The following is a 26,777-nucleotide window of genomic DNA, read 5'->3' as shown; positions in this document are numbered from 1 at the left end:
AGGTAGTAATGACTCTTGAACAGTTAATAGGCCTATATTTTACTATATTCTGTTGTATTTTGGTTTTGCAGCAATTAGCTACAGAGATTGATTTTTCCAATTAATTGCTCCGGTTCATTCCATTCAAGTACTTATATAAGTAAATAAAATTGAATATAAGTACATTTCTGTCAATATAATCTAAAATTAGGTATGAAAGTATGAATCATAACCTCTGGGAATCCCCAGCTGAGTTTTGTCTGGGCATGGCAAATTAGATCTAAGATTTAAGACTCTCATCTCGTTTTCGGACCAGACTTGTCCTGCCTTTAGTCTCATTCAGTGTCCTCACAAACAGAATCACATGCCTTCAAGCTTAAATGAATAAAATACCTTGTTAAAAGCAGCAGCTCTTTTGTGAGGAACTGTATGTTCCTCACAGAAAATGTATGAAGTGAATTCTTTTTCAGGGCTGGCAGGAAATTTCATGACTGTTTGTATTAAACAGGAACATGAAAAATGTCTCAGAACAAAAAACTGTTGTGATATTTTCATTTGCTTTCAAACACAACTGCATGTGAACATCTCTGTTTATGATTTAAATGCTGATTAGAAATGTTATGATTACCACAGGGGCTGTAGATTTGTTAGCTTTAATTTTACTTCATTACAGTTATGTCTTATATCAGCATATAATATTTGTCACTATTTATTCACCCTCATTATCCACTTTTATGTAATACAACTGATTGGAGATGGAGAATCATAAAATCATTGTTTTGCAAACCTTGGATTTTTTTTTTATGTAATATTCAGAAGGCTGTTCTGCAGATGAAATATTGTACTCTTCAACTGCAGGAATCCATAGAAACAACGAGGTACACAGGCATTCTTGGGCCCAGGTGGTTTTGATTTGGGAGGCGCTTATGTGCCTTTAGGTCATTTATTATTTTTAGGGAAATTAACTGTGAAGACAATGTTGCACTTTCAGACTGCTGGACACCCACAGATTGACCACTGGTCAAGCAGAGACATTATGGCATTTTTGGAAGACGTAGTAATCAGAAAGGAAAATTATAGAAATGGAATAGACATTAATGCAAGAGAAAACTGACATTGCACCTTGAGAGAGTACTCTCCCCTTGATTTTATGTCTACATTTTGTTTTACTTCCAGATTGTATTGAAATAACAATTAATTTAACACAAAGCAATCACCCCTAAGAGTTCGTTCTGTAGGCCTACTCCTCAAGTTGCAACTACAGTATTCTCAGTTATGTCTGCATGAACTTTCCACATTTCAGTTCTTAAAAAATTCCCTCCATCTCTGCCAAATTAGAACGAGTTGGCTTGCAGCAGTGTTCAAGTCATAACAAAAATATTCAATTGGATTAATGTCTCAGCACAGACTGAACCATTCCTGAATTATAAGCTTATTTAAACCATTCCATCATACTTTTGTGTGTGTGTGTGTGTGTTTGTGTGTGTGTGTGCTATTTATCATCCTGCTGGAACATAAATATTCAGTCAAATCCAGAGTATTCTTCTGCCACCATCAATCTGATTATAGAGATGTATGGTTTTACCAGGGTGTTTGTGGTAAGCATCTTTAGTCTATTGATGAGATCACAGTTTTCTTCCTAAACTTTTTTCTTTGAAGATTTTGTCACTTGCTTTCAAGGAAACTGCACACAAGCTTTGCCATTCTACTATTTCCTTACTATTTTCCCTACTATTGTACTTTTAGAACTTTTTTCACAAAGTAATCATCATCACCATCACATTTCAGAGGTTTATATATGAATTCAGTGGTAAAATTAATGAATTATTTAATTTTATGAATGACTAAATACTCGATAATAAAACAATTAAGTGTTTTAGTAGCAGCATGCCATTTTATATCTAATGTCACTTGATATTTAAAAAAAATCAAAATCATAAACATAAATCTTTTTATTTATGTTCATGCTCTGATATCAAATTTCTATAAAGGGGACTACAAAAGTATATTCTGATCTGTTGTTAGTTATGAAACTAACATTAATGTTTATTTTGCAGTCAAGGAGTTGAACACATAACTGTTAAGTCTGCATAAGAGCTTTGCCAAAACATATAAACAAATCATAAATATTTCAAGTGTTGGTAGGCTACAGCAAATAAGAGGTTACTGTGTATCGAATCTTCACAACACATATTTCACAACATTGCCTAGATTCTTATCTGTGATGCAAACAGGAGCCAGCATCACATTTGCAGCTCACTTGATAATAAGCAGTTCTTGTTAATCTATAAATCATATCGACCACATTTTCATGAAGTTACGAGTTAAAATTCTGAGAAAGACACCAAGTATAACAGAATCCTGTCAGCTAAAAGGGTGGACTGTGTTTTAAATCAGCAAAGACGCTGGATAAGTCAACATAATCACAAGCTTCCAAGCCTCAACATTTCCCGGCGGGAATATGCACGTCAAACACTTTCCCTTTAAGGAAAAGACAGAATTTTACATAACTATGAGTCATCATTGACAATGCCAGAGCAACATGTTTCAACCATATTGAAGGATGAAGGTGTTATGCTCGCTTCTGACCCTTTGGCTGAGCATTTTCTTTCAGTGTTAAGAGATGAGCTAAGCTGAAATATTAGTGCAGTGAGGCTATTGCGCAGGCAGACATAATACAACCTTCCACCACAGCTGGCCAGATGGCCAAACGTCTGCAGAAACCAGACAGCACACCAGGCCAGGCACAAGAATAGACCGGACACTCAACACTATATATTGGTGGTAAACAAGCATCCACTGCTTTGGGAGAAGACTGAATGAAAAATGACCAAAAAAGAAGAGCGTGTAAATACAATAACCCTGACATAAGAGAAACTCTGTTCACTAACTAATGTGGAATAAAACTGTTTACTCTCAAAAGGGTAAACACAAACTTATTCTCAATGAGTGTTTCGGCTCTGGGGTTTCTCATCTAGAATTACAGCAATGATGTATACATACAAACGGATAGTCAGTGATCTAGAAGCCAACATACATTCATTTACATAGCTGAAATGTTCATTAGTGGTTATATAAGTTTGCATAACTCCAAATGCTTGACTTTAGAAGCATATACCTCTGTGTTTCGGAAAATGCAACATTCCAACATTCTGGATGAAGACGGACTGCAATTGCTTTGTTATTTTATTTTTATTTTTAAAGAAATGAATGCTTTTTATTCTGCAAGGACGCATCAGTACTTTAGTTGCACCAAATCAGCATATTAGAGTGATTTCTGAAGGGTCATGTGACACTCTAATAGGAAGGTAATGTAAATTGTACTAATATTTCACAATGCTACCGTTTTGGTTTACTGTGTTTTCAACAAATAAATGCAGCCTTGCTGAGAATATGAGACTTCTTCCAAAAACACTTTCAAAAAAGTTACCAATTCCAAACTTTTGAACAGTAGTATATATCTGTTATTCATACAAAATTAATTTACATGACATTCTAAAAAGACCAATTGTTTTAGTACAAAATTCGAAACTTATAGTATTATGTAGGTGAACATTTTTGACATTTGTCTGAATTCGTCTCCCATATGTGAAAAATTAAATGTCCTTTAACAAATCATTAGATGCATCAAAAGCAGCACTTGCTTCTTCACAAAATAAATAACAGATGATGTTTGAGGCACTTTCAAGACCGTAGTTTATTTCATGGTAATAATAAAGTATATACATTGGGGTCCCTTTATAGTGAGTCCTAAAGCTACACACACGATTTTAATTTTCTTTCACTCTGAGACACTTTTCAGACACTTAAGTCAACTCTTCCAAACAATTGGTGGATTTCCCAGACCACCGCTACATACAGTTAACCATTGTGAAGCAAGCATTCACCATCATTCTGAAAGAAACAAACAGCAAAACAAAAGCATGTTGATTTTTTAATTATTGCTATAAAAAGGAATACAAATCAACAGAATGACAGTAACTAAACATTGAAATATGATGATTGAACAAAGGCTTTTTAAACACATCTTCATAGTGTAAGAAACAAACGAAATTAAGACATGCTTGTGCTAGCTTTTACATGCCAGGCAAAACGAAGACTGATGCAGAGTTTGCTCATATGGTATGCAGTATGAAACTTTACAGATTAAACTAGATTGTGACCGAATGCCAATCCATCCTACCATACTACCTCCAATTAATCAGCTAATTATAATAACATACTATCAAAAATATACTGGCTTGAGAAAATGGAGGAATCTGCTCTTACATATAAAATTTCTGATTTCTTTTTGAATCCCATGTTTGTTTAGAAGTGAGAGTACATGAAATGAAAAACATTCTAAACCCCACCATAAAACTTCCCTTATCACCTTGAGGACTTTTATATATCAGTGGGAAAATATCTAAAGAAAATGAAGCTGTATGCCATACATATCTTTATTTTTAGGGAGCACAGACTTCTTAGAATTAAACTCTTGTGGTCCTCAAATTTAGTTTCTTGTAGCATATACAAAGGGCACAAGGACTCCGAGGAACTGAGTTACAACCAATTTCTGAACCTAGCTCCATTAATGCCACGTGTCACAAAGAGCTACAGAACATACTGCACCTTGAGAGCTATGCATTCTGTAACCAATCTCAGGCACATAAAAGTACATTTAAATCAATCAGAATTCTCATGAGGAATCACCACAATAAATGTGTGAAGAGGTAGAGTTTGAAGTTGTGGGGTGTTATGGACAGAACAGAAAGAATCGAGGGAATCGGAGGGAATGGTAGTAATTAAAAAACATAATAGTAAAAGCTGAACTTTTTTTTGATTCCCTAAATTTGCATTTACTAGCAATCAAAATGCTGTTTGATTCTTTTGTTTCAGTAGTGTGAATGTGACACACTGTTAGCACTAACACTTGCCACAAACTACTAATCTGTTTTTTGTCCTTTTTGGTTTCTTTTCAGGCTTCACTATTAGTATGAAGACAAATTTAATTTAAAAAAAAATGACGATACACTGCAGTGTACTTTATTTCTTGAGCATCTGTTGAGTCGTACCATAAGCAGATTAATCAGTTTTAATTAAATGCACAAAATTGATAACAAAACAAGGGAAAAAATATATTCTTGCTTAATTCTCCAATTGTAAAATCTGTTTTTACCAACACAGATGTCCAGACAAGAAAATAATTTGAAAAAAGCCATTTTGAGTGGCGATGCAAATGGTAAACGCTCTAACAGTCCACAGTGGGAAGGTAACCAAATGCATGATTCAACTGAACAAATGATTCAACAAGGATAAAATAAAGTGGTCCCCTTATCAAAAAACAGAGAAATCCAATCATAGATCTTGCAGAGAGATTAGCGAGGAAGGAATATCTACAAGGACTCTACAAGGATTTTGACACACCAGGTCTACCGATTCTCAAAGCTGATTTTATATTTGAACTGCTTCATTTGGTGAAGGCGGCCACCACGGCCCACAGCAGCTCATTGGTGTTGTTCTTCATGCTCTCGCCCTCAGGCTCCAGGTCCAGCAGCTGCCGTACTCTCTTCATGGCCAGATCATACTGGTCATCCAGCAGCGGGGCGAACGCATTCTCTAGTACGTCAGAGGAATGGGCGAGGAATATAAGGGCCAGAACACGCTTGTCCATTCGGTGAGGGTCGTTCACCCACTTGTCCAGTACGGCCTCCTGCACCTTCTTAATAAGGCGCTGCTTAATATTATTGTTGGTAAGGGGGTGTGTAGTCATGTCGAACAGAAGAAAGTTTTGTTTCTCGGTGGTGAGGACGCCCTTCTCTACAAGGTTCTTAGCCAGGCGCTCTCGGACGTTACGCAGCTGATAGTGAAGCTTCAATGGGTTCCATGTCTCACCTGCAAAAGACAAGCACTTTAAGCACTAAACATACTTACATTCACTTAATTTGACAAAGACAGAGATTAAACTAATCTCTCATAATCAAAATGACCAATAAAATACTCAATTTGTGATCGTAGTCTGCATAATAGAGGTTTTCTTTCCCAGAGATGTGATACATGATCCTTTTTTCTTGATAGATTGCTATGGGTATAACTCACAATTCTAGAATGCATCAAGAAAATAATAAAAATAGACAGAAAAAAAAAAACACCACACACACACAAAAAAGATGTACAGCTCCCATAAGGGCTGTATTTTTGTGACATTTCATTGTAAAATAAAAAGTTTAAACTGAACAAATGAGGCCTGATTGCATCTTGTACAGGTGTTGTCAACATTTGAATGAGGAATTTATTAAATCGGAAATGTAAATAAAATAATTTTTCATAACTATTCAGACAATACCAGCACAAGGTAAGGTCAGATATTAGTGCATTCCTTGATCTGGCCACACTGTTCTTGAAAAGACCTTTTTCTGTTCTGTGTGATGGCTACACAGCTAGACACATAATAAACAATGTTTATTATAAAAAATTAAAATAAATAAAATAATTAGAATTATTAAGGATTGCACCATTATTAAATTTCCAGTTGATATCAATAAGCTTGCATATTTAAATGTTGGCAGATAACTAATAATTGGCCAATATATTAATTCTACACTACTATGCCTAAATAAATAAAAAAATAAATGGCAAAAATGCAAGTGAATTTAGGCATAACAAAATTATAATGTACAGTATGGGCATTCATTTTAAGATTTGCTTAAGATCGCATTTAACACATTGGCATTACATTATTAATGTTTTTAATGATTTTAATGTCAAATTTAAGTGAGCATTAGATGATTACAAATGTATTCTAAATGTAAAAACATATAAATGATCATGCACAAATAAATATCCAATATCAAGCAATATCCATAAATCTAAAAATAAATCAGTGCTATATGCATCACTGTGCTAGTTTTCAAGTAATCACTTTTTTAGTGTAGTCCCATTTATTGATAGCTGCTCCTACAGAATTATTACATTATTAATAGTTTTCATAGTTTTTCTTTAAGATTTTAGCAGCTTGCAGTCTTTCACAAGTTGCTGACATTAATTTTGATTGCAGAAGTCATGCAACAGTCCCTCGAGCGAGTACCACCAACTCAGTTGGTCGACCCCTGTGCTGAAGCAGAGAAGCACAGACATCTCAGGATCAAAGCAGACTGTGGTAGAGCATTCGCTAGTAATCATCATGTAGTAATTTATGGCTCTGATCTAATTCTGAGCACATTTTTATACACTTTCTAAACGAGGACGGCAGCTCCTTCTCTCAGACGCTTTGATCTCACCCTTTGACCCTTTGGCTCACCATGCTGAGACATTTCCAAATGAGCTCACTGCCACAGTAGGTACCAGAAATCTCTCTCAAAATCCGCACTCTGGACCCATGAGAGTCTGGATCCAGTATTTTTATGTGCAACAGGCACAGTACATTTGGAGGGTAGCAATGGTTAAAATGATTAAATTCAATACAATTTCATGTAATCTAATCACACTACCATTCAAAAGTTTGGGGCCAGTAAGATTTTGATTCTTGAATAGAAATGAATGCTTTTACTCAGCAAGGATGCATGGAATTGATCAAAAGTGACACCAAAGAATTTTATAAAGTTACAAAAGATTATAAATACAAATAAATACTGTTCATATCAACATTCTGTTTATCAAAGAATCCTGAAAAAAAGTATCATGGTTCCCACAAAAACATTAAAGGAACAGTTCACCCAAAAAAGAAAATTACCCCATGATTTACTAGGTGTATACTAGGTGTATATGACTTTCTTCTTCCAGACACATACAATCAGACTTAAATTAAAAAAGTACTTTTATGATGGATGGATGCACTTTTTTGACCTTCAAAGTCTCAACCCTCATTCACTGCCATTATAAAGCTTGGAAGAGCCAGGACATTTTTCAATATAACTCCAATTGTATTCGTTTAAAAGAAAAAAGTCATAGACCTAGGATGGCTTGATATTGAGTAAATTGTGGGGTTAATTTTATTTTTGTGTGAACTATCCCTTTAAGCAGCACAACTGTTTTTAACATTGATAATAAAAAAAAAATTATAATAAAATCATGTGACACTGAAGACTGGAGGAATCAATTATTTGTATTTATTTTCAATGACTGTTTTTACTGTATTTTAGATCAAATAAATGCAGCCTTGGTGAGAACAAGTGATTCTTTTATGAACATAAAAAAAAAAAACTTAACAACCACAAACTTTTGAACAGTAGTATAATATAATCAATAAATATCAGTCTTGTCTACAACCACTTTAATAAATAAATAGGCCTAATCATTAATGAGTTTAGATAGAAATGTTTATTTTGCTATCTAAAGCTAAAGTAAGGTATTGATGTAATCAGAATAAATAATTGAAAAGAATTAGAAACTCAAATGATCTGTACAAAACTCACCACTTAGTAACTCTATCCAGCTCTGCACGGTTTCGGGCGGTTGAGTGTCTTTTATGTGTTTCAGAGCCTCGTCCAACAGCACATCCCCCGTCGGAGCATCAGACTTACATATAACCTAAAAAAAAAAAAAAAAAAAAGACAAGAAACGCGTCACTGAACACATTAAAACACCCCAATGCACAAAACACCACTTACATCAAGGCAGTGAACTCAAGAGGATAAAATCATGTGAAGGAGATGAACTACTTCAACTGAAGACCAAAGAGTTTTACCTCATATATTAAATGTAATGCATTTTCCAGGGACACATCTGAGCTCGGTTTAATAATAAAAGTTCTCACTTACAACAGCCAACACCAACCGCAGAAAACGGCCTCCTGACACACAATTAATATCAAAGAGCTCCCTCTAGTGGTAGAAAGTGACCCACGCAATTGTAAATGTACTGACCCCAGACTGCTGAATCTTACCTTCCGGGCAAGCAGGCTTTTCCTCCTCATGCCACAGGCCTCCAGCTGCAGTCTCCCTCGTAAGGCAAGCTCAATGAGCATGCAGCCCCGCAGGCCTGATGAAATGCAGTCATTCCAGAAGGAGGTGTAGCCCTTGCACAAAAACAAAATGAAGAAAGTCAGTATACATGTCCCATCGGAGTTCAGAGCTCCAGAGTAACTAAAACTTCCAGCTAAATGTTTTGTGAACAAAGAAAAATGTACAAATACAGTTTACAGATAACTCAAAATGATAAACTGCTAATATGGACTCCAGTGGTTTTATGTAAAGACCAAAGGATCACACAAGGATCTAATTTAAGTCAGCACAAATGAGAAACAAACCCCACTCCAAAAAAGTGATCTATATATATATATATATATATATATATATAGTGGTTAAAAAAAATATTGCACAAGCAAAAAATTACATAGGCATAAACAGGCAAAACAATAATAATAATTAGTTTTGTCACAATTTGTGTTGGACTACATTGCATTTTGTAATTCAGTAGTTTTCACCTTTTGTTATTCTTCAGCTTCTTGTGAGGTGTGGCCTGAACTGAACTCATCTATTAAAATTGTGAATTTCTCCCAACTTTGTGCAGTGTCATGGTTAGCAGTGGATGAAGTGAGCACTGGATCTCTCCAGTATTAACAAGGCCTGCTTTGTGAGGTCCAGTCTCCTGTCCCAGAGGCCAATAATGGGAAACAACAGGCCTCTTTCAAGGCGCTGGCAACACAGGCAATGCTCTGCACGTGAAGTGGAGCGCATGCAAAAAACTCAGAGCGATAGAAGCTCAAAGTTATCTCATTCTGTTTTCTCAATGACCTGTATCATGGCAGTTCATCTTGCACTGTCAAGGTCATTCAAATACAGGAAGCATGTGGATTTTGAATGGAAGTATAAAAAAAAAAAAAAAAAAAAAAAGTAAAACAAAAATCATATGTAACTTTGCCAAATCAAAGCATAAAGTCCTGGGACAAATGAGGAAAAACTGAAAATGATGTCATCATTTACCCAACCACTTCTCAATTTCTTCAGTATCATGACTACATGTGATCCCTTGATTACTGACATTGCAAGAATGACAGACTGGCAAGATACAAGTATGGCAAAGCCTGAATGACTTCAGTCAGCATCTTGTCTTTAAAAAATAAGTTATTAAAATGAATGCATCCAACAATTAAAATATTGCTTCTTTGAAGAACACAACAGTCAGGCTCACAAAAGTCTTTCATAGTTTTCTTGTTGACACTGTACGCAAGTCCTCTGTCACGGGAGTAAACTAGATACTTTGGAGTCTGATAACAGCAGAGGAGCTCACTAAGAGCCGACACGCAGGCAGGCAATCATGATAAAGGCTCAGTAGGCAAATGCTGCTGTATTTAAACATGGCACAGTCAGAACTGTTGGAGGAGATGAACCACATGCTAAATAGATGCTCTTATTTACTTCACAGTAGATTAATGCTTAATGTCATCTTATGATATGTCATCTTTTCTTGTTGGTTTAATGTGGTTAGACAAATGCAATCAGGGTTAAAAATGTCAAGGTGCGCAGGTAACATGACCCGGACGGGTTCCTTGTTGACGTATTGCGAAATATTATTAACAATTTTTACACAGGTTTAAGATTATGGTTTGGTGTTTGCTGATCAGAATTATTCACATTACCAAAATGCATAATTGTGATGTAACAGGGTAACACGGCTTTACTTGCATGACAATCAAACACAATTTCTCTCCTTTTTTCTTTTGGAGTAAAATATGACCTACACATGTTTCTGACAGGTTCTGTGAGATCCTCCCAATCAAGCAACAGAACCGATAGCCAGACTCTAAAGTGTTTGTTTGTTGACAATGTTTCTGTAAATTTTGTGCCACCCATAAGCATGAGCAAACTGTAGTCCTGGGACATGTTAAGTTAAGCCATTTATCCTTTCTGCTGCTTTCTATGCAGATAAGCAAATCTTAAGTGAGGCCTCTGTATAGGGCTCTACATGATATTCAATAACTGAACATGGCAGGGATTAAAGACCTTCTGTAATAATGTTCTTGTGTACTGCTGTTAAAAATAAAAGGAAAGTTATCTACCACCCTTGGAAAACTAACCTAGTGAACAAACTCTAAAGCGTATAACACTTCCATGATCAATGTAAGATACTGAATAGATCATAAACATCTATCCATGACAACAGGGAAAGAAACTATATAAATCTAAAAGTTAACCCTTTGCAAATCTCTGTTGTAGGAAAAAAATGACAGAACGACTCCAGATTTGATATGCTAAGAAAAATTACAATTGTTTCAGTTAAAATGCAGAGCATTCTACAATTTATTGACAAATAGTGTCTCTAGAAACTGTCAAGGCTGACATTTGACATGTACAACAACCAAAGACCCACCGTTTGAGGTCTGTGAGCAAAGAAATCCACAGACATACAGCCCAAATAAAACTTTGAATGATACTGAAAAGCCATTGTTGAGAGTATAACTGAAAGCAGACAGTAATTTGACAATGAGGTAGGTGCAATTAACTACCTACTATAAACCTTAATTAAGGGTCAGTCAACACAATTACAGCAGGCATCTCACAGCCAAACTGGCTTTTCACGCACACTCCTTCCCTTTAGACAGTTATATTAGTCAATTCAACATTGTGACATCTATGAGTGTTCTATATTGATTTTGGTAGATAATAATTACCTATCAATGACCCATGTCTTTTATTTTTCAAAGAGATCCTCCATATTGGTGACATCCCTCGTAATAAATGGCTATAATCACAATGGAATACTAGCTTAGTACTCACTGAATACTGTGCATTACTCACTGTATACTTGAAAGGCATTATTCCACGAAAACACAGTAGTATGGCTACACCGTTATCACATGACCTCATCACGTTGTAGCGAGTGATGTCATTATCAGGAAAATACAACAATAAAAACTTTGGTTACACTTTATTTTAAGGTGTCCTTGTTACAGTGTAATTATACATTTATGTACTGAGTAATATTAATTAACTACATGTGCTTACTATAGGGTTGGGGCTGGGATTAGGGTGTGGTTTAGGGTTACTTGCATGCAATTATGCATCATTTATTGTTGTTATTATAATAGTAAGTATATGTAACATGTGTAACAAGGACACTTTAAAATAAGTGTTACCAAAACTTCTTGGTAGAGGTCTCGAGACCTGTGTTTCAGATAAGACAGACATGGAGAACCACTACAACAAACTACAAAAAAAAAAAAGAAAAACATCTTTGGATTTGTTCCAAAATGCTTCTTGTTATGACTATGTTAAGCATATCTGGATGCTTCATAAGAACGTGTACTTGTGGGTGAGGTGTGACAAGGACAGGGGTCCCAGTGGGGGATGAGTGCATTTTAGCAACAAACATGCATCTTTTGCCCGTCGATTTGTATCAATATATACACAGCTGCTTCAAATTCATACTCTTATCAGTTACATATTGTATATAAAACTATCATAATATATTTAATGTGGATATGGCATAATAAAGTCATAGCATCAACACAGCTTAGGCTACCTTATGCTACACGAAACAGACTATATTTGTATATTAGAGAGTTAAGTGGGTTAGTGTGTTTATTAACCGATGTAGTTGACTTAACTATAATTTGTTATGACAGTCTGGTGGGCCAGAGAGACGACTCTAATGCAGTTCAGGGCGAGCTAAAAGCTACATTGCATCACAGCAATCATGTGGCTGACTTTAACTCAAAACGTCACCAATTTAAAAACAAACGGGCTGAAATAAAAAACAACCATATTGTTTTCATCTCCTTCTTTCTTTAAAGAGCTCAGTTATCAACTGGAAGCGATCATAGTGAGTGAAGACGAGATAAAGGGCTAAACATCGACTATAGTCAACTAATGTTATTAATCAAAATAAAGAAAAACAGCAACAACCTCGCGGTCTTTCAAGCCCAGCAGCAGTACTTCCTCCATCAGGGTCAGTCTGGTTTCCTTGGAGTCACAGCTGTCATCGTCGTCCTGCTCGTCTCCACGCCGGGGCTCGTAGTCCTCGTCGCCGGATCCGCGGTCTCTGTCTGCGGCCGCAGCGCTACGCGAAGCCTCGGTGCGTCTTTGCACCAGGCCGGAGCTCCGCTGGGTCAAAGTACTCATCTCTCAAACACCTTCCCAGACAGCTCCTGTCTGAGAAAAGACGGACTTATTCAGTCCGATTCATAAATGATTGCCGGGGTGAATTAGGGGAATGAAGGTGCAAATCGGGGTTTGTTTTGGAGAGGGGCCCCTCGCGATCCCTACCGCGGAGCGTCGCCGATTCCGTCAGGTTTAATATGGCGACCAGCCGTGACGAGAACAGCAGTGGATGTGGCTTCTCGAGCTCGAAACCGGGTGGGGGGGTTAGGTAACTTTGTGCGTTAGGTAGCACCAGGGTAATATAGTTAACTACAACCAAACCATTAAAACATTTTGTTTACTTGAAATAAAATAAACTATATATATATAAAAAATACATTAAATAAAAACTATATACACAATAATAATAATAAAAAAGAATAGAAATAACAAAAACACAGAGCAATGACAGAAATTACTAGCTACTAAACTTTAACAAAAAAATAAAATAAAAATACTAATAAATTCTAAGAATGTCTCAGTGATACTAAGATAGCTGGGTATCACACTAGATTTTGTGACAGACTTCAGGTGGTGCCATAAATATATTATATTATTAATTTACATTTTTGCACTTTAGGGAAAGTTGTACTATTACAGCACTTTCAAGAGAATCAGTGGACAAAGAATAACTATCATATAAAATATCTAAAATATTCTAAAGAGAGATATATATATAATAATATATATGTGTGTATGTGTGTGTGTGTGTGTGTGTCAGAACTATAACCTTTAAAAGTTATGGTGTTTGATCTAAAATTATTGCTTGTTAGATTACTTGTAATAAGAATCGAACATGACTGCAAAGCATGTAGACAAAAAGTGCGAGTGACATATTTCTCAAGTGAATATATAAAAGTGTTTAATGCTTCTTTTACATGAAAATTATAATTTTTAAGTCAATGGTCCAACATAAAGCAATCTGACATACTTCATATATTTCAAGGCCAAACTCTGATAATGTGAACATTAAAAGTTGGTTATAGAAAAATACAAAACAATTGTACAGTATTAAGTTCAGTAATAAGTTTCAAATCCAGCTTGCAATCACTTTCCATACACAAGAGAAGTGCTGAACTGAACTGAAGTGAACAGAATCAGATTTACAGCTGACTGTTCAAGTAACAGTGATTGACTGGCAAGGAGCCGTAGTGCAAAACAAGGGTGAAAAAGATGTAAACAAAAACAAAATGCTCAGGAAACTGCTTTCTCCACACATTTACCAGCAAATAACAGTTCAGAGCTTACATCAGTTTCATTAAATTTCAAATGCTGAAAACATAATTTGAACAACACATTTTTTAAAAATGAAGAGCCTGTTGATTTGTGGCAGTAGTCCTGCAGGCACTTCAGAAAGGAAAATACAAAAAATGTGCACAAATGCAGATACAGTATTACATTAGCTTATTTTTAAATAATTATATTTTCAGAGGCTTGCAGTTTACTATGATTTCCCATTATATATATATATATATATAAATAAAATTGGGCAGTTGAATCTTGTTGTGGTAAGTATTAATAAATTGTGATACTATTAATAATCAGCTTTGTGTACTTTTTTAAATCGTTGTGTCTTAATGTACTACTAAAATAAGAGCCAGCTTATCACTGGATGGCTAAGAGCCACACAATGTAGATTATGCAACAAAGCACTGAAACTTTGAGTCAGCTGATCATGTATTGTTCCATAATTCCGGTTTTCTTATATTTTCTTAAGAAAAAAAAAACATTTATTAATCCAAAGGTTGACCCAGTAAAATCTAATCTTCAATACATTTTAAATGCAGCAGTAACAATAATATACCAGTAGACGGCTCCACACTATTTTCCTTGGCTAACTTTCTTTAGCTACAGAAAACATGTGGCCTGTACAAACCACTGAGTAGAGTAATATGTGAGGAGTCAGAAAAGTGTGGAAGTCTTAGAAAGTGTTTGTAACTCTTATAATGATTTCTATTGTCATCCATTCATAGACCACTGGAATGGAACACTGTTTGGAATGTTACTTGGTAATAATTTTATGTAACACTGCACTGTGGAAAGGCTGGAAGCTCAGGGCTATATCCTGTTCCTGTTTTGTGATGAGCAAGAGAACAATTCTAGGTATTGTTCCGTGAAGAACATCAAAAATAAAAGAGCTTACATCCTGTCCGAAGGCTCATATTATTATTTTTTTGATACAGTAGGGCACATGTGGTTTGACAAAAGCCTGTTTTACTTTCCAAAAGGACCCGCTTTAGCACCAAAGGCACTTTAAGCACCTAATCTGAATCTGACAAGGCCACTATAATCCCGTATTTACCTCCTAATATTATATTATAATTATAAATGGACAAATATTTAAAATATGGCTGAAAAAAGACTCTCTGTTAAACAAAACTCACAACCGAACTGGCCTCATCCTCCTGACTGGCTAGGCTATCAGTTACCATAAGGCTTTGCATCAGACCTGTAGGAATGATGGGCTTGAAAGATCGGTAGCAGGTGTAAGCGAAGGGAAAGGAGGAAGACAATCGTCCTGAGGAGTCGAACGAGAGCAGCCGGTGCTGAAAGTATGGACGGTGATCAAGTTTAGCAGCTTGTGATGAGTCTCTTTGCTCCAGCACACGCTTCAGATCCTGCACCTGACTTAGAAGTTCCATAAGCTTGGTCATGACGGCCACGGAGCCTCCGCCCAGGATGTACACCTCAGGTATCCAGCGCAGGTAGCGCTGCATCCAGATATGGACAGCCGGTCCATCCAGACAGGGGAGCAGGAGGCCGTGATAGTCCAGAGGACGGTGCTGCCAGGACTCGAAGAACTCCCGGGTGGTGGCAGCGGGGGCGTCAGGAGAGCCCCTCCAGCGACTGAGACGCTTCACTCGTAGCATCTTTTTAAGGCTGTCCGTCTCGTCCTTAAAGAAACCTTTCTTTGGTGGGGTTTTGAAAGCTGAACTGGGTAAGGATAAATTTCTTTGGTGCTAGAGATTTGAAATAAAAACAATGTAAATATTACATATTAATGCACAGAATGAACTCAACTTAGAAATGATTCAATATAAACAGCACAGTCAGACAAGCAAAAGTAGGGCAAGATTGGGTATGGTGTCTCCCTCACCTTCATTTTCCTCCTGAATACAGACGTCACTACATCTCAACAAGTTTACCAAACAGCTACGCTCTTATAAAGGTTTTATCGGAAGACCAAAATTTGTGAGATTTATTATTTCTGAACAGTAAATCTATAGATTTGCATGGTAACAAATACAGGTTTTTTCATATTTTGTAGCAAGAGGTTAATATGGAAGCCGGTTTCTGCCACTGAATAAAAAAAAGAAGACATTTTTTCTCAGAACTGCATAACACAAACTCGCAATTCTGACCTTTTTTCTCAGAATTACATGATATGAACTTGCAATTGCGAGTTATAAAGTCAGAAGAGTGAGATATAAACTCTCAATTACAAGAAAAAAAGTCAGAATTGTGAGATAAAATGTTGCAATTTTTTTTTCAGTGGTGGAAACGGGCTTCTATAAGTTACAGAAGAATTTGGCGGGTTTTTTACATTTAATTTAAATTCAGCATGAAATAGAAATTGCAAAAACATTTATCCCTATTGTGACATATTCAAGTTATCAAACAATAAGATAGAAAAAATAAATTATAGTGTCACTTGATTTTTGTCCATCAGTAATGAATGGATCATAGAAATATCCAAGACATGGATTCATGGATTCATATGATAAAAAATCTTGCTAATAATGACTTTTTTCAATATTTAAAAATATAAAAGTGTATTATTATTATTATTATTATTTTGTTTTATTTTACAATGCAGGTTGCAAATAATTCAGATTACATATTGTAATTCAGCTATGTGTCTCTGACTGGGATTCTGTCATTGATTTCTTAGTCATTATTCAGGTAATTGTAAACATGCATTTATGCATTCATTGATTTGATGACACCTTATTGAAACATCAATCATCATGCTTCACATGATATCAGATATATCTGCATTTTAAATATTATGCTACAAAACCTAAATGTACAAATTTATTTCCATTAATAATATACTGCATGATGCATACATGCTGAACTTATTTCTAAATATGACACAATTTAGCAGTAAACAAACACAGATCATGACCCTTTAAGGAAGACATTCTTCAACATCTTTCCCTAAATTATTAAATATAGGGGCATTTCACTCTCTCACCTTAGGCTTGTGAGGTTTGCGTACAGCTCGGTCATGTTTCACCTTTTCTAAATACAAGGGGTTAAAGAAGAAATTCTGGGCCTTGCTGTCAAACTGCACAGACCAGTCCCACACTGTAGGGCAGCTCAATGGGCCGCTTTGTGCAAGCGGTGACTCTGCCTGCCAAGACAATCAAGAACGGGCAGTTAGCAGGAGGCGTGCCGACTGTGTCAGGGAGGCAACGGGCACCATCTTTAGAGAACATGTAGACTAATAACAGCATTACAGAGGGCTGACTGTTTTCTTGTTAACCACTGTACTTCTATAAAGGCCTCTAACACTGTTCAAAATGCAGAATGGTGAATGCAGTACTCAAAAAGCAATCTTCAAAACAATGTAGCAAACTAACTCTAAGGTGCAATCACAAGAGAGCTTTAAATGAAATATATAATTTCTACCTTCATAACACTTTCTCTGTGATGGGAAGAGTTAAACAGGAAGGTGCTAAAGACTGGCACGTGAACACTGTCGGACAGCACTGTTAGGTAAGTCTCGGAGAACTGGAAGGCCGGGCTGTGCTGGTGAACAAGCTGCCACACGCACTCCAGGAACAGGAGGAAGACTGGAGAATGACACTATATTGAGAAACAAGAATCAAATTTAAAAGACAATGAGGATGAGAATGTCTCATGATATGTCGGACATCGTTAAATCACACAATAAGATGGTCAGTATCATGTTGAAGGGGTTTATTTTGCAATAATTCTCCATTTTACAAAACACAAGGGGTAAATAAACAGACATTGCTTTTAGGTGAAATTGTATTATTATATGAAAAGAAAGAGACAGCGTGCAATGAAAAACATGAGAGTACTGCAGAAGATTATCTGAAATGAATAGTCAGAGTTCAATAACCTTCAATCAAAATATCTGAATGCCACAACTGACCAATCAGAATCAGTTATTCTAGACAAACGTGTTCCAGGACATGATTTTACAACCTGATAAAAGACAGGTTTGCAGGTTGCTTTTTCTGGCTGCAGAATAGCCTGTAATTCTCAGATGTTAAGAATAATGAAAATGGAAAAATAGAAAACAGTAACTTTCCACTAAGCATCTGAAGAAACAGGCAAGAATGAGCATGCAATAATTACCTCCTTGTCTTTCTGATGGAGGTGATTACATCGATCCAGGAAGGCATGGCAACCAGCCACCCACTCCTTCTGCACTAGACTCTGGAAACCCATCAGTGTTCTGTAATAAGGGTCCAGCATTATCTGAGCCAGACTGGAGATCACACAGCACAGATCTGTTCCCTCTTCCTCTGCAATCAATCAATATCAAAACAAAACATCAGGGATACGATCTCAAAGTCAAAGGGATAGATCTGTCAAGTTTTAAAAGTACTTCATTTTTAAAGGTAAGGTGTGCAATTTATGCACCAAGAAGAAATGCAGTTCTCTCAGACACTCCTACCATCCCTGGACAAACAGGTGTGGTCCTATCCCAAACTCACACTATTGGTTAACCCAGAAACTAACATGTTGAACCACTCGAACAAACAAAACAATGTTTTGAATGGACCAGATTCTTTGGAAAGTCGAATTTATTTGAAACATGCTTGACCTACCTGTTATAAGAACATTTGTGTTGTCCTTTTCGAGACATTCAACCACTTCTACTGCTTTTTGGAGACATTGTCTGTTGAGGACATTAAATGCAGCTAGATTATAGTTTCATAGAATCTAATTAATGATTATGAACAGGAATGCAAATGGTAGTGTTTTATTAATGCAAGCTGACCTAATAATGTCTAGCCATCCCGAGCTTTCAAGGGAAGAGAACCATTTCACATCTGACAACCAAAAATCGGTTGAATTTTCTAAGACAAAAAAAACAAACAAAAAAAAAAACATTAAACAGTGATTGCAAACAAAATATCCATGCTTTCATTTAATATTTGAGGATTTTTTTTCCCACCTTTTCCTGTGAAAGAGATGTGTTTATACTCACCGATAAGAAAGAATTGTTTGAACTTGTTATATGATTGCTGGATGTCTTGGATATTAGGAAGTGATTCTGAGAGGTCCTCTGTTTTTACAGAGTAAAGGTGATTATGTGCAACTGCATTTATCATTCTGAAAAAAAAAGAAAAAAAAAATGCTTGTCAATGTGAAGGTACTATTGACAGTCAATACTATTGACAGTTTTGGCTTGTTTTTGCTGTGGACACCATATTACACAATCATTTTGGCCCTTCAGCTGATCAGAGAGCAGAAAAACACAAAGAAAGTATATTGGTTCATGCTAATGGTGTCTAGCACACTACTAGATAACATACTGCCATGTTGTTCTTTGATAAAAAACAGTGCCCTTGAGTGTCAGAACGTAAAAACACAGAAACCCAGGGCACAAATATCCATGAGGGCATCGCAGTGGAGTGTCCGATCTCATGGGATAAATAAACAGTATAATAAACAGAGTCAGTATGTTCTTTTACGTGTCCAAGTGCTTTTGGAAATCCCCATCTTCCTGTGTCACAGGCGGGAAAGACGCTTTGAAGAGAGCACAACCGCTGTAATGAGACCAACACCAAATCTAAAAAGAAAAATAACAGACATCCAACTTCAGTTACAATCAGCTATACAAATTTGCAATTTGTATACAAATTCCAACATTATAATAACAAACATTATGACAACATTCATAAAAATGATTTAAATGCTTAGATCTTATATAAGGTTCTTAACTCACTGGTAATCCCTTTCCTTGGTAGCTGAATAAATCCCCTATTGTTAATGGGATGACAAAGTACTTCGGTAACCTAAAATGTCAGAGTAGTGTTTTTGTTAGATACATTTATTTCACAATGTATGACATGCTATAGAAAAAAAGTTTTGCAACTATTTCTTATATTATTACTATTAATACTATTATTTTATATAATTGTTATGCATGCATTTTACCTTATAATAATTGAGACTACATTAAATATTTGCTCTTTTAAAAATGTGCGCGCACACACACTAACACACACACACACATATATATAATGACTATTTAACTGCTAAAAGGTGGTTAAAGTGTAATAGTGAGTAGTTCCATCACCTAAAATATATATATATATATATATATATATATATATATTTTTTTTTTTTTTTGGTGAACTACCCAAATGTAAACGTGTAGGATAGATTTTTATATCCATCTGGGTCAGTAGCACATATAAACACAGATTAGATTACATCCTGTTCCTGAACATGTACCTTATAAATCAAACATTAGTAACATTTATCAGACATTCCACAGACAACAACTGCTGCAAAAAGTACCTTTGAGAGAGTTCAAAGTTCTCGTTTTCAGTGACTAATCTACAGTTCGCTTTTGTCCGTTTCATTTCCTGGGTCCAGTCCTCTGGTGAGTCAAACATAACTGTCTCCTGTTTCCACTGCATTTCTGCAGATACAAAATACATCTTTTGTAATTCTTTCAAAGTTGACTAATGAGGCTCAACAAACCCTAGCTGATAATAATAAAAATTTATTCTCAAAAAGCATATCGGCATATTAGAATGATTTCTGAAGCATCGTGTGACACTGAAGCCTGGAGTAATAGCTATTGAACATTCAGATTTGCAGGAATAAATTACATTACAATGTCTATAAAGAAAGTTTCTCAAAGAAATTCCTGTTGCACAGACTTTAGCAGAGGATTTAGCAGCTGGTGCTACAAGACCAGAGCTGTATTTCAGATGTTCTGCATAAGTGCAACTTCATGAACTTCTCAAGGTGATGTTTTTCCTCATGTTGTATAAGCAGTTACATGTGTTTGAAGAATTACTGGTTTCGTGTGCTGCTGTATTTGGAGGCATTTTGTTTCAAAAGCACTTAAATGTACACATCAAAAACATAAGATTGAAGTAATCAGTCAGACATCAACAAGTGAAACTGAAGAGTAACATCATCAATGAAAGCCTCTACAAAAAGATAAATCTGTACCTGGGCTTGGTGTCCCCATATAAGAAAAGGCAAAGACACACTTCAGAGATTTCTCCTCCAAACAATGGTGAGCAATACCCTGAAAGATCTGAAAAAGCAAACAAACAAATGCCCAAGGGGATGTGAAACCCTCTTTAAAATGCACATAAACATTTAATTCCTGATGTCAAACAAATTACCTTTTTGGCATCTTCCTCCTTGCTGAATGTTAGACTGAATTGAAAGACTCGTAGGTCTTTACAGTGAATGATCATTTTGGATGGATATTTGTTCTTCACAAGGCCTCCTGTTATCAGTTTTCTCTTTTCATCATAAACTTTGAAAGAAATGAAATGTTCCTCAGAATTACATTCAAACCAAAAAGCTTTACCAAGAAAAATCTCATTGGTATTTTTTTAAATAAATGTACAGATCTACATTCATTAATAATTCTAAAAAGTAAAAACAATTATTACCACCATAGATGTGATCCACGCACATTAATGGAATGTCATTTTCTCCATAGAGTTTGTTCTTAAAGGTCTTGTCCTGGAACAAAAGTAAGTGACACAACCACCTCTTAGTGTGCTCTCTCAATGCAGACAATACCAAAGTAAGCAATGCTTATGAATGACAGCGATTAACGTCATCTATGAAAGGTGCGTTTTTACACGGCACACCATAACTAACAGGAACGCCAGACGCTGTTACCTTGTTCAGTGTGCTGTATCAAACTTTCACACAAAACTTTGTTTGTGAAATCAAGCGTGAAACACACGTCAGTCCCTGTCAACCACCATCAAATAAAAGTCTGAAAGTAGCCTATGAAACATCTTCATACCAACTAACACTAACATCTGACCAAATGTAGCTTTCAGCAACAACACGTTCTGCAGCTTTTTAAGACCACTGATTAGATTAGTAACATTTGTATACTGATCTTAGTCGGTTTACTGGTCTTAACAAGCCAAAAAAAAAAATATCTGAAACCAAGAGTACCTGGCACTTCATGAATACATGACCATTTGAGGCTGCTGTAAGTTTCCCACCAGAATTTCACTGCCAGTGAGTCAGGCACTCAAGTTCCTGAAATGGCAGCTAAAGTGAGAGAACTCGAAGCACAGTTCCTCATGCAAGGTCACAGAGCATGCAGTCCGGCAAAGCTTTTTTAGTCCAACTCCCAATGATTCAAGGCCAACAAAAATGGACTGTATTCACACTTCTTCTATTTACTATATTTAAATTTGTACTTTTTTTTTTATTAGCTGAAATGTTTATCCAAACCTGACTAACAAACAAGAAAACTTAGTTCAGCAGTGTTTATTTGATTGGACAAACTCTTCCTGTACACTGCCATTTACCCAAATATGCTGATTTCTAATGCAGTGACTCAACTTAGTAGTAAATAATTCAACTCAGTAATTCACGATCTACAAAACTGTTTTGGATTTATAGCAGGGCTGTCAATTTAATGTGTTCATTTAACATAAATAAAACCAACAAGTTAAAAAAAAAATTGCACATTCGGTCATGCCTGCAGAATGAGTAATGAGCTTTACAAACAGGACACATTTAATAAAAAATAATTAAAAAAATTATTGATAAACAACCCTAATTAATAGCATTCTTATCATTAATATAGACAACTGTATGAACATCTAGCTCACACGTTATCTTCTCTTCAAACCACACTACATGTACAAGAATGCTGCAGTCTACATACAGGAAGTACATGATGTTTTTAAAGAAACACTGTGGTTCTATGGTCGGTTAAATTGCAAACGATAGATGGCTTCTTAGGTGACAGTATTGTTGATGTAACATAAGGCCATTGTTATGGAATACAGTGTTCATAATATTTTTATTATTTTGGTCCATGCTTCCGTGAATTCGTGGCAAATTGGTAATGTCAGTATGTGTTTGTACGACTTGCTTACACTCCACTGAGGGAGAGGTTTAGAGGTGGACCTTCATGCTTTATTTTTTTTTTATCTTACATTTTCATATGAATCAAATTTGCATACAGAATACAGATTCTCTTGAGACTGTGTCAGAAGAGAAGGGTTTGTTGAGTCCTGTAACCAATCCTTACCGTCTTCTCCTGTGGTTTCTCATCACTAATGAATGTAACACGAAAATTGGTGCAGAACAATGTGCCAAAGACACCACGCTGGGAGAGATCATCCTGAGTGTATTTGAGAATGGGGTTGGCGCTACAGAACTCCACTTCACCTAAGGAGCAACAGAATAACAGTCAAGTTAGTCTGAATAAACACAATGGCAACAACACAGACTGTTGTTCCAGGTTACACCGTTTCTATACCTGATGTGACAAAAAATCCACTGCAAATCATTTTAGCTTTGTGTCAGTACATCATAAACAGTACCGGAATCGATTTACTTTCAGGGATTTGTTTTGTTGTGTCATTTGGCACATCTAGCGTAGACTGAATCACTGATTACATTGGGTTTCATTGTATTTTGTTGAGTCGTGCCGTGCCACTCGCGTCTGGTGTAGACATGGTATTAGTTTTGTTTTGTGCAGAGCTTTAAAGAAATGCAGTCTGTGTTTTACATTTACATTTAGTCAGTCATTCATTTATCCAAAGCGACTTACAAATGAGGACAGTATATTACCCACTTTTCTGTATCTGCAAAACCACTCTGATTACATTAGAAGAGATCTCTGGAAGCTACCCTCTGGATTAGAGAAAAATTATTATAGTCTGAATTGAAAATTACACCGAGGGGACCGGTGACACACAATACATTTTAGATTTACTTACAATATTACTAAGAAAATCCTAAGAGAGCAAAACATTGTGTAAGGGATTTCCTATTTACCTGGTAGCAAATCAGGATGTTTTTCTTGCTTCGGTGGGTCTTTCTCCGATTTTATTTCCTTAAGAAGGCAGAAGCAATGAAATTATAATATAAACTGTAAATGTGATTGATTATCTAATAAAGTATCTTACTAAATTACATTTCCATAAGTACTCTATAGCTAGGGTGGCCATATGCGCCATTCATATGGGACACGTGCCAGCCAGGATTTTAATATTTCCGAAAATATCCAGGTTTTGGCTGTTTGCACTGTGCAGGTTGATCATTGTGTGACATTCATGAGAGCTATAGAGAGCAGAGCAGAGGGCTCCTTATGCTTTCGAACCGCTTTCGCACCTACTTTGGTGTCTTTTTTGATCAGTGTGCAGCGACGCTTCAAGTCAAATCAACGAACAAACAAGTGCACATATTTGCATTGCTTTGATCGTTTCCTGTAGATATCACTTTCTCACTTGCAGTCCCACGATTGGTCGATTATGTACAATACCTGCATGTTATTGGTCAAACTGCTTTGGATGTTTTAGGCAATATTAAAATCCTGGCCAGAACTTGTCAAGTATGAACGGCGCATATGGTCACCCAATCTATAGCATATATAATGCCAAAAACATCATGCCACATCTCAGCTGGCTAAGACACTCTACCCAGAATAATTTTGTCTCTGGCCCCATGAATTTTAGCAGTGGCCCTGTGATATCCATAAGACATGCTTTCCAAATTTAAATCTGGTTACTCCTCTTGTTAATGGTTCAAACAGATAAAAGAGGTTTTATAAAACAGCAAAATCAATAAACTAATGGCAATGTGTAAAAACTGTAGGAGTTCAGTTGAAACAAACAGGATAAATAAAGGACAGGAAGTCATCAAGCATCCTGGCTACCATAAGGCCAGCTGCAAAACACAACAGCCAAAACTTCACAAACAGACCCAAGTATTTGGGGCACTCCTTTCCCTAATGACTTCCTTGGGGTGAAAACATTCTCTTAAAATGTGCTTTTGAAACCAGAGACATTAAAAACACATGGTCTTTCCGTTTATGTAAATTTTGCCAGACATAAATATGGATCACAGTGGGTCTTCGCTAATATCAAGCCAACAAAAATGAGGGGAGAGTGCTGTGAGATCCGACCAAGCCCCCTGGTTTGGATCTTCAGAGAGGGAATCAGCTGAACTCTTCACATAAGACCAGTGGCCAGTTGCATAACATACACACTATGTTAAGACTGAGTCTTAAAACTGGCTTGACCAACTTATGCAAACTGACTTGAAAAAGTTCCTCAAGAAAAAATTAGACTAACTTTTTGGACTAGTCTAAGTAGTTTATGCAACGGTGGCCACAGATCTTCCTGCATTTATGTAACAGGATAGCTCATCAGAATTTATTCACCCTCATGTTGTTCCAACCCGGTATAACTTCCTTTCTTGGAGGAGATGTTACGCAGCCTCAATCATCACTCATTTGTACTGCTTTTTTTTTTTTTAATACAATAAAATTGAACAGCGACTGAAACTGTCATTCTGCCTAAAACACTTACATTATGTATTTGGCAGATGCTTTTTTCCCCCCAAAGTGACTTCAATTGCATTCAAGCTTTACATTTCATCAGCTCATGCATTCCCTAGAAATCGAACCCATGACCTTGGCGTTAACACAAAATGAACGAATAATTTTGTGCTCCACAGAATAGGGAAAATCATGCAGGTTTAAAACAAGATTTTTTTTTTTTTTTTAGTCTTGTAATGTTTTTATGCACTAATCTCTTGAATAAAATGGAAAGCAGTAGTTTACATATTCATGTTTCTACTATAATGAGTACTACCATTATTTCCATCATGCTTTCTTTAATGAACAATAAGAACATGAACTCTGTTGTCCATCAGTGGGTCATGACACAACCCATGACATCTATCCGCGCGCGCGCGAGCGCGCACTTGTTTCAACACTAGTTGTAAGTTTAGTTTTAAGGCATAACGTTGAATGGACTTCAAACATATCACATGTCAGAGGCAAGCGAAGGCACTCATGACTCGTGTCAATAAACAGAAAAATCATTCAATAACCTGGATTACAACCTCGCTCCAAGAAGACTAACTTACATTGTAAAGTTGAAAACTTCTGGCAAGTCTAGAAAACAAACTTGTATTTCAGTCGTCAAACCGAAGACTTTCAACTTCGAGGTGTAACGTTAACTTAAGTGAATTAAAAATAACTGTTGCTCTTTGAATTCATTTCCCCATGTGAACGAAACGCACACAAAACTGAGATTTCCCTAACTTATTTGTCTAAACTTGAACTAGTAGATAATGACAATGTCAACATCAGCATGGGACTTACTAACCCCGCCCAGTGCATGACTATCCGCGGTTTAAACTCTTCTGGGTTGTTTTGAAAACAGCGCAAGTAACTTATAATGCTTACACGAAAGCTTTCGCTTACCTCGGGTGTAACATAAGACACAAACGACGGTTTAGTAGACTTGGCTCCTCCGCTCCCCAAACTCAACATTTTGCCTGTCCCAGTGTCCCGCTTCCCGAACAGTCAGGTGGAAATCCGGGAGAGCTCGAGCTGGCGAACTTTCCTCTCCCTCTGATTCTCTCTCCACCTCTCTTTCTCCAGCGAGATTTCCTTTGGTTGAAAGACAAACCTGTTCTGACAGCAGACCGCGCCCGTTCTACGTCATTGGTTCTTTATGGACAAACTGTCCATTTTCTGAGCTGGTCAGCGCAAGTCGCTTATCGCTC

The 26,777-nt window shown here is 36.4% G+C and overlaps 2 protein-coding genes across 2 annotated transcripts; both read right to left on the bottom strand.

The window, feature by feature from the left end:
- Positions 1-3,658: 3,658 nt before the first annotated feature.
- Positions 3,659-13,262, bottom strand: LOC109086121 (Golgi phosphoprotein 3-like). Its single transcript, XM_019100613.2, has 5 exons — positions 13,164-13,262; positions 12,804-13,049; positions 8,843-8,974; positions 8,373-8,487; positions 3,659-5,853 (listed from the first exon to the last, which is right to left on the bottom strand). Exons 2-5 carry the CDS (start codon positions 13,017-13,019, stop codon positions 5,429-5,431), a joined length of 888 nt encoding a protein of 295 aa, XP_018956158.1. The 5' UTR covers positions 13,020-13,049; positions 13,164-13,262; the 3' UTR covers positions 3,659-5,428.
- Positions 13,263-13,873: 611 nt separating this feature from the next.
- On the bottom strand, positions 13,874-26,766 carry LOC109080687 (myotubularin-related protein 12-like). Its single transcript, XM_042724508.1, has 16 exons — positions 26,473-26,766; positions 24,036-24,093; positions 23,284-23,423; positions 21,668-21,740; positions 21,392-21,528; positions 21,213-21,300; positions 20,547-20,670; positions 19,969-20,038; positions 19,715-19,812; positions 19,228-19,352; positions 19,018-19,096; positions 18,845-18,915; positions 18,369-18,538; positions 17,673-17,849; positions 17,236-17,394; positions 13,874-15,997 (listed from the first exon to the last, which is right to left on the bottom strand). Exons 1-16 carry the CDS (start codon positions 26,539-26,541, stop codon positions 15,407-15,409), a joined length of 2,229 nt encoding a protein of 742 aa, XP_042580442.1. The 5' UTR covers positions 26,542-26,766; the 3' UTR covers positions 13,874-15,406.
- Between the last annotated feature and the right edge of the window lie 11 nt (positions 26,767-26,777).

This window comes from Cyprinus carpio, chromosome B5 (assembly GCF_018340385.1).
Source record: "Cyprinus carpio isolate SPL01 chromosome B5, ASM1834038v1, whole genome shotgun sequence".
In the NCBI taxonomy this organism is placed as follows: domain Eukaryota; kingdom Metazoa; phylum Chordata; class Actinopteri; order Cypriniformes; family Cyprinidae; genus Cyprinus; species Cyprinus carpio.
Note: the sequence above shows the minus strand (reverse complement) of the source record. Positions and strands in the feature narration are given on the sequence as shown.

What these genes read in the sequence shown, in the direction of transcription:
- LOC109080687 (XM_042724508.1), bottom strand. Translation starts at nt 26,541, where the DNA reads ATGTTGAGTTTGGGGAGCGGAGGAGCCAAGTCTACTAAACCGTCGTTT. An exon ending in AGAAACCACAGGAGAAGACG is followed by an intron (nt 21,741 to 23,283) that starts GTAAGGATTGGT and finishes CTTTTGTTCCAG; the next exon opens with GACAAGACCTTTAAGAACAA. An exon ending in TTCCAAAAGCACTTGGACAC is followed by an intron (nt 19,353 to 19,714) that starts GTAAAAGAACAT and finishes TTTTTTTTTCAG; the next exon opens with AATGATAAATGCAGTTGCAC.
- LOC109086121 (XM_019100613.2), bottom strand. Translation starts at nt 13,019, where the DNA reads ATGAGTACTTTGACCCAGCGGAGCTCCGGCCTGGTGCAAAGACGCACC. An exon ending in TGGGCTTGAAAGACCGCGAG is followed by an intron (nt 8,975 to 12,803) that starts GTTGTTGCTGTT and finishes TTTTTGTGCAAG; the next exon opens with GGCTACACCTCCTTCTGGAA. An exon ending in CTGGATAGAGTTACTAAGTG is followed by an intron (nt 5,854 to 8,372) that starts GTGAGTTTTGTA and finishes TGTCTTTTGCAG; the next exon opens with GTGAGACATGGAACCCATTG.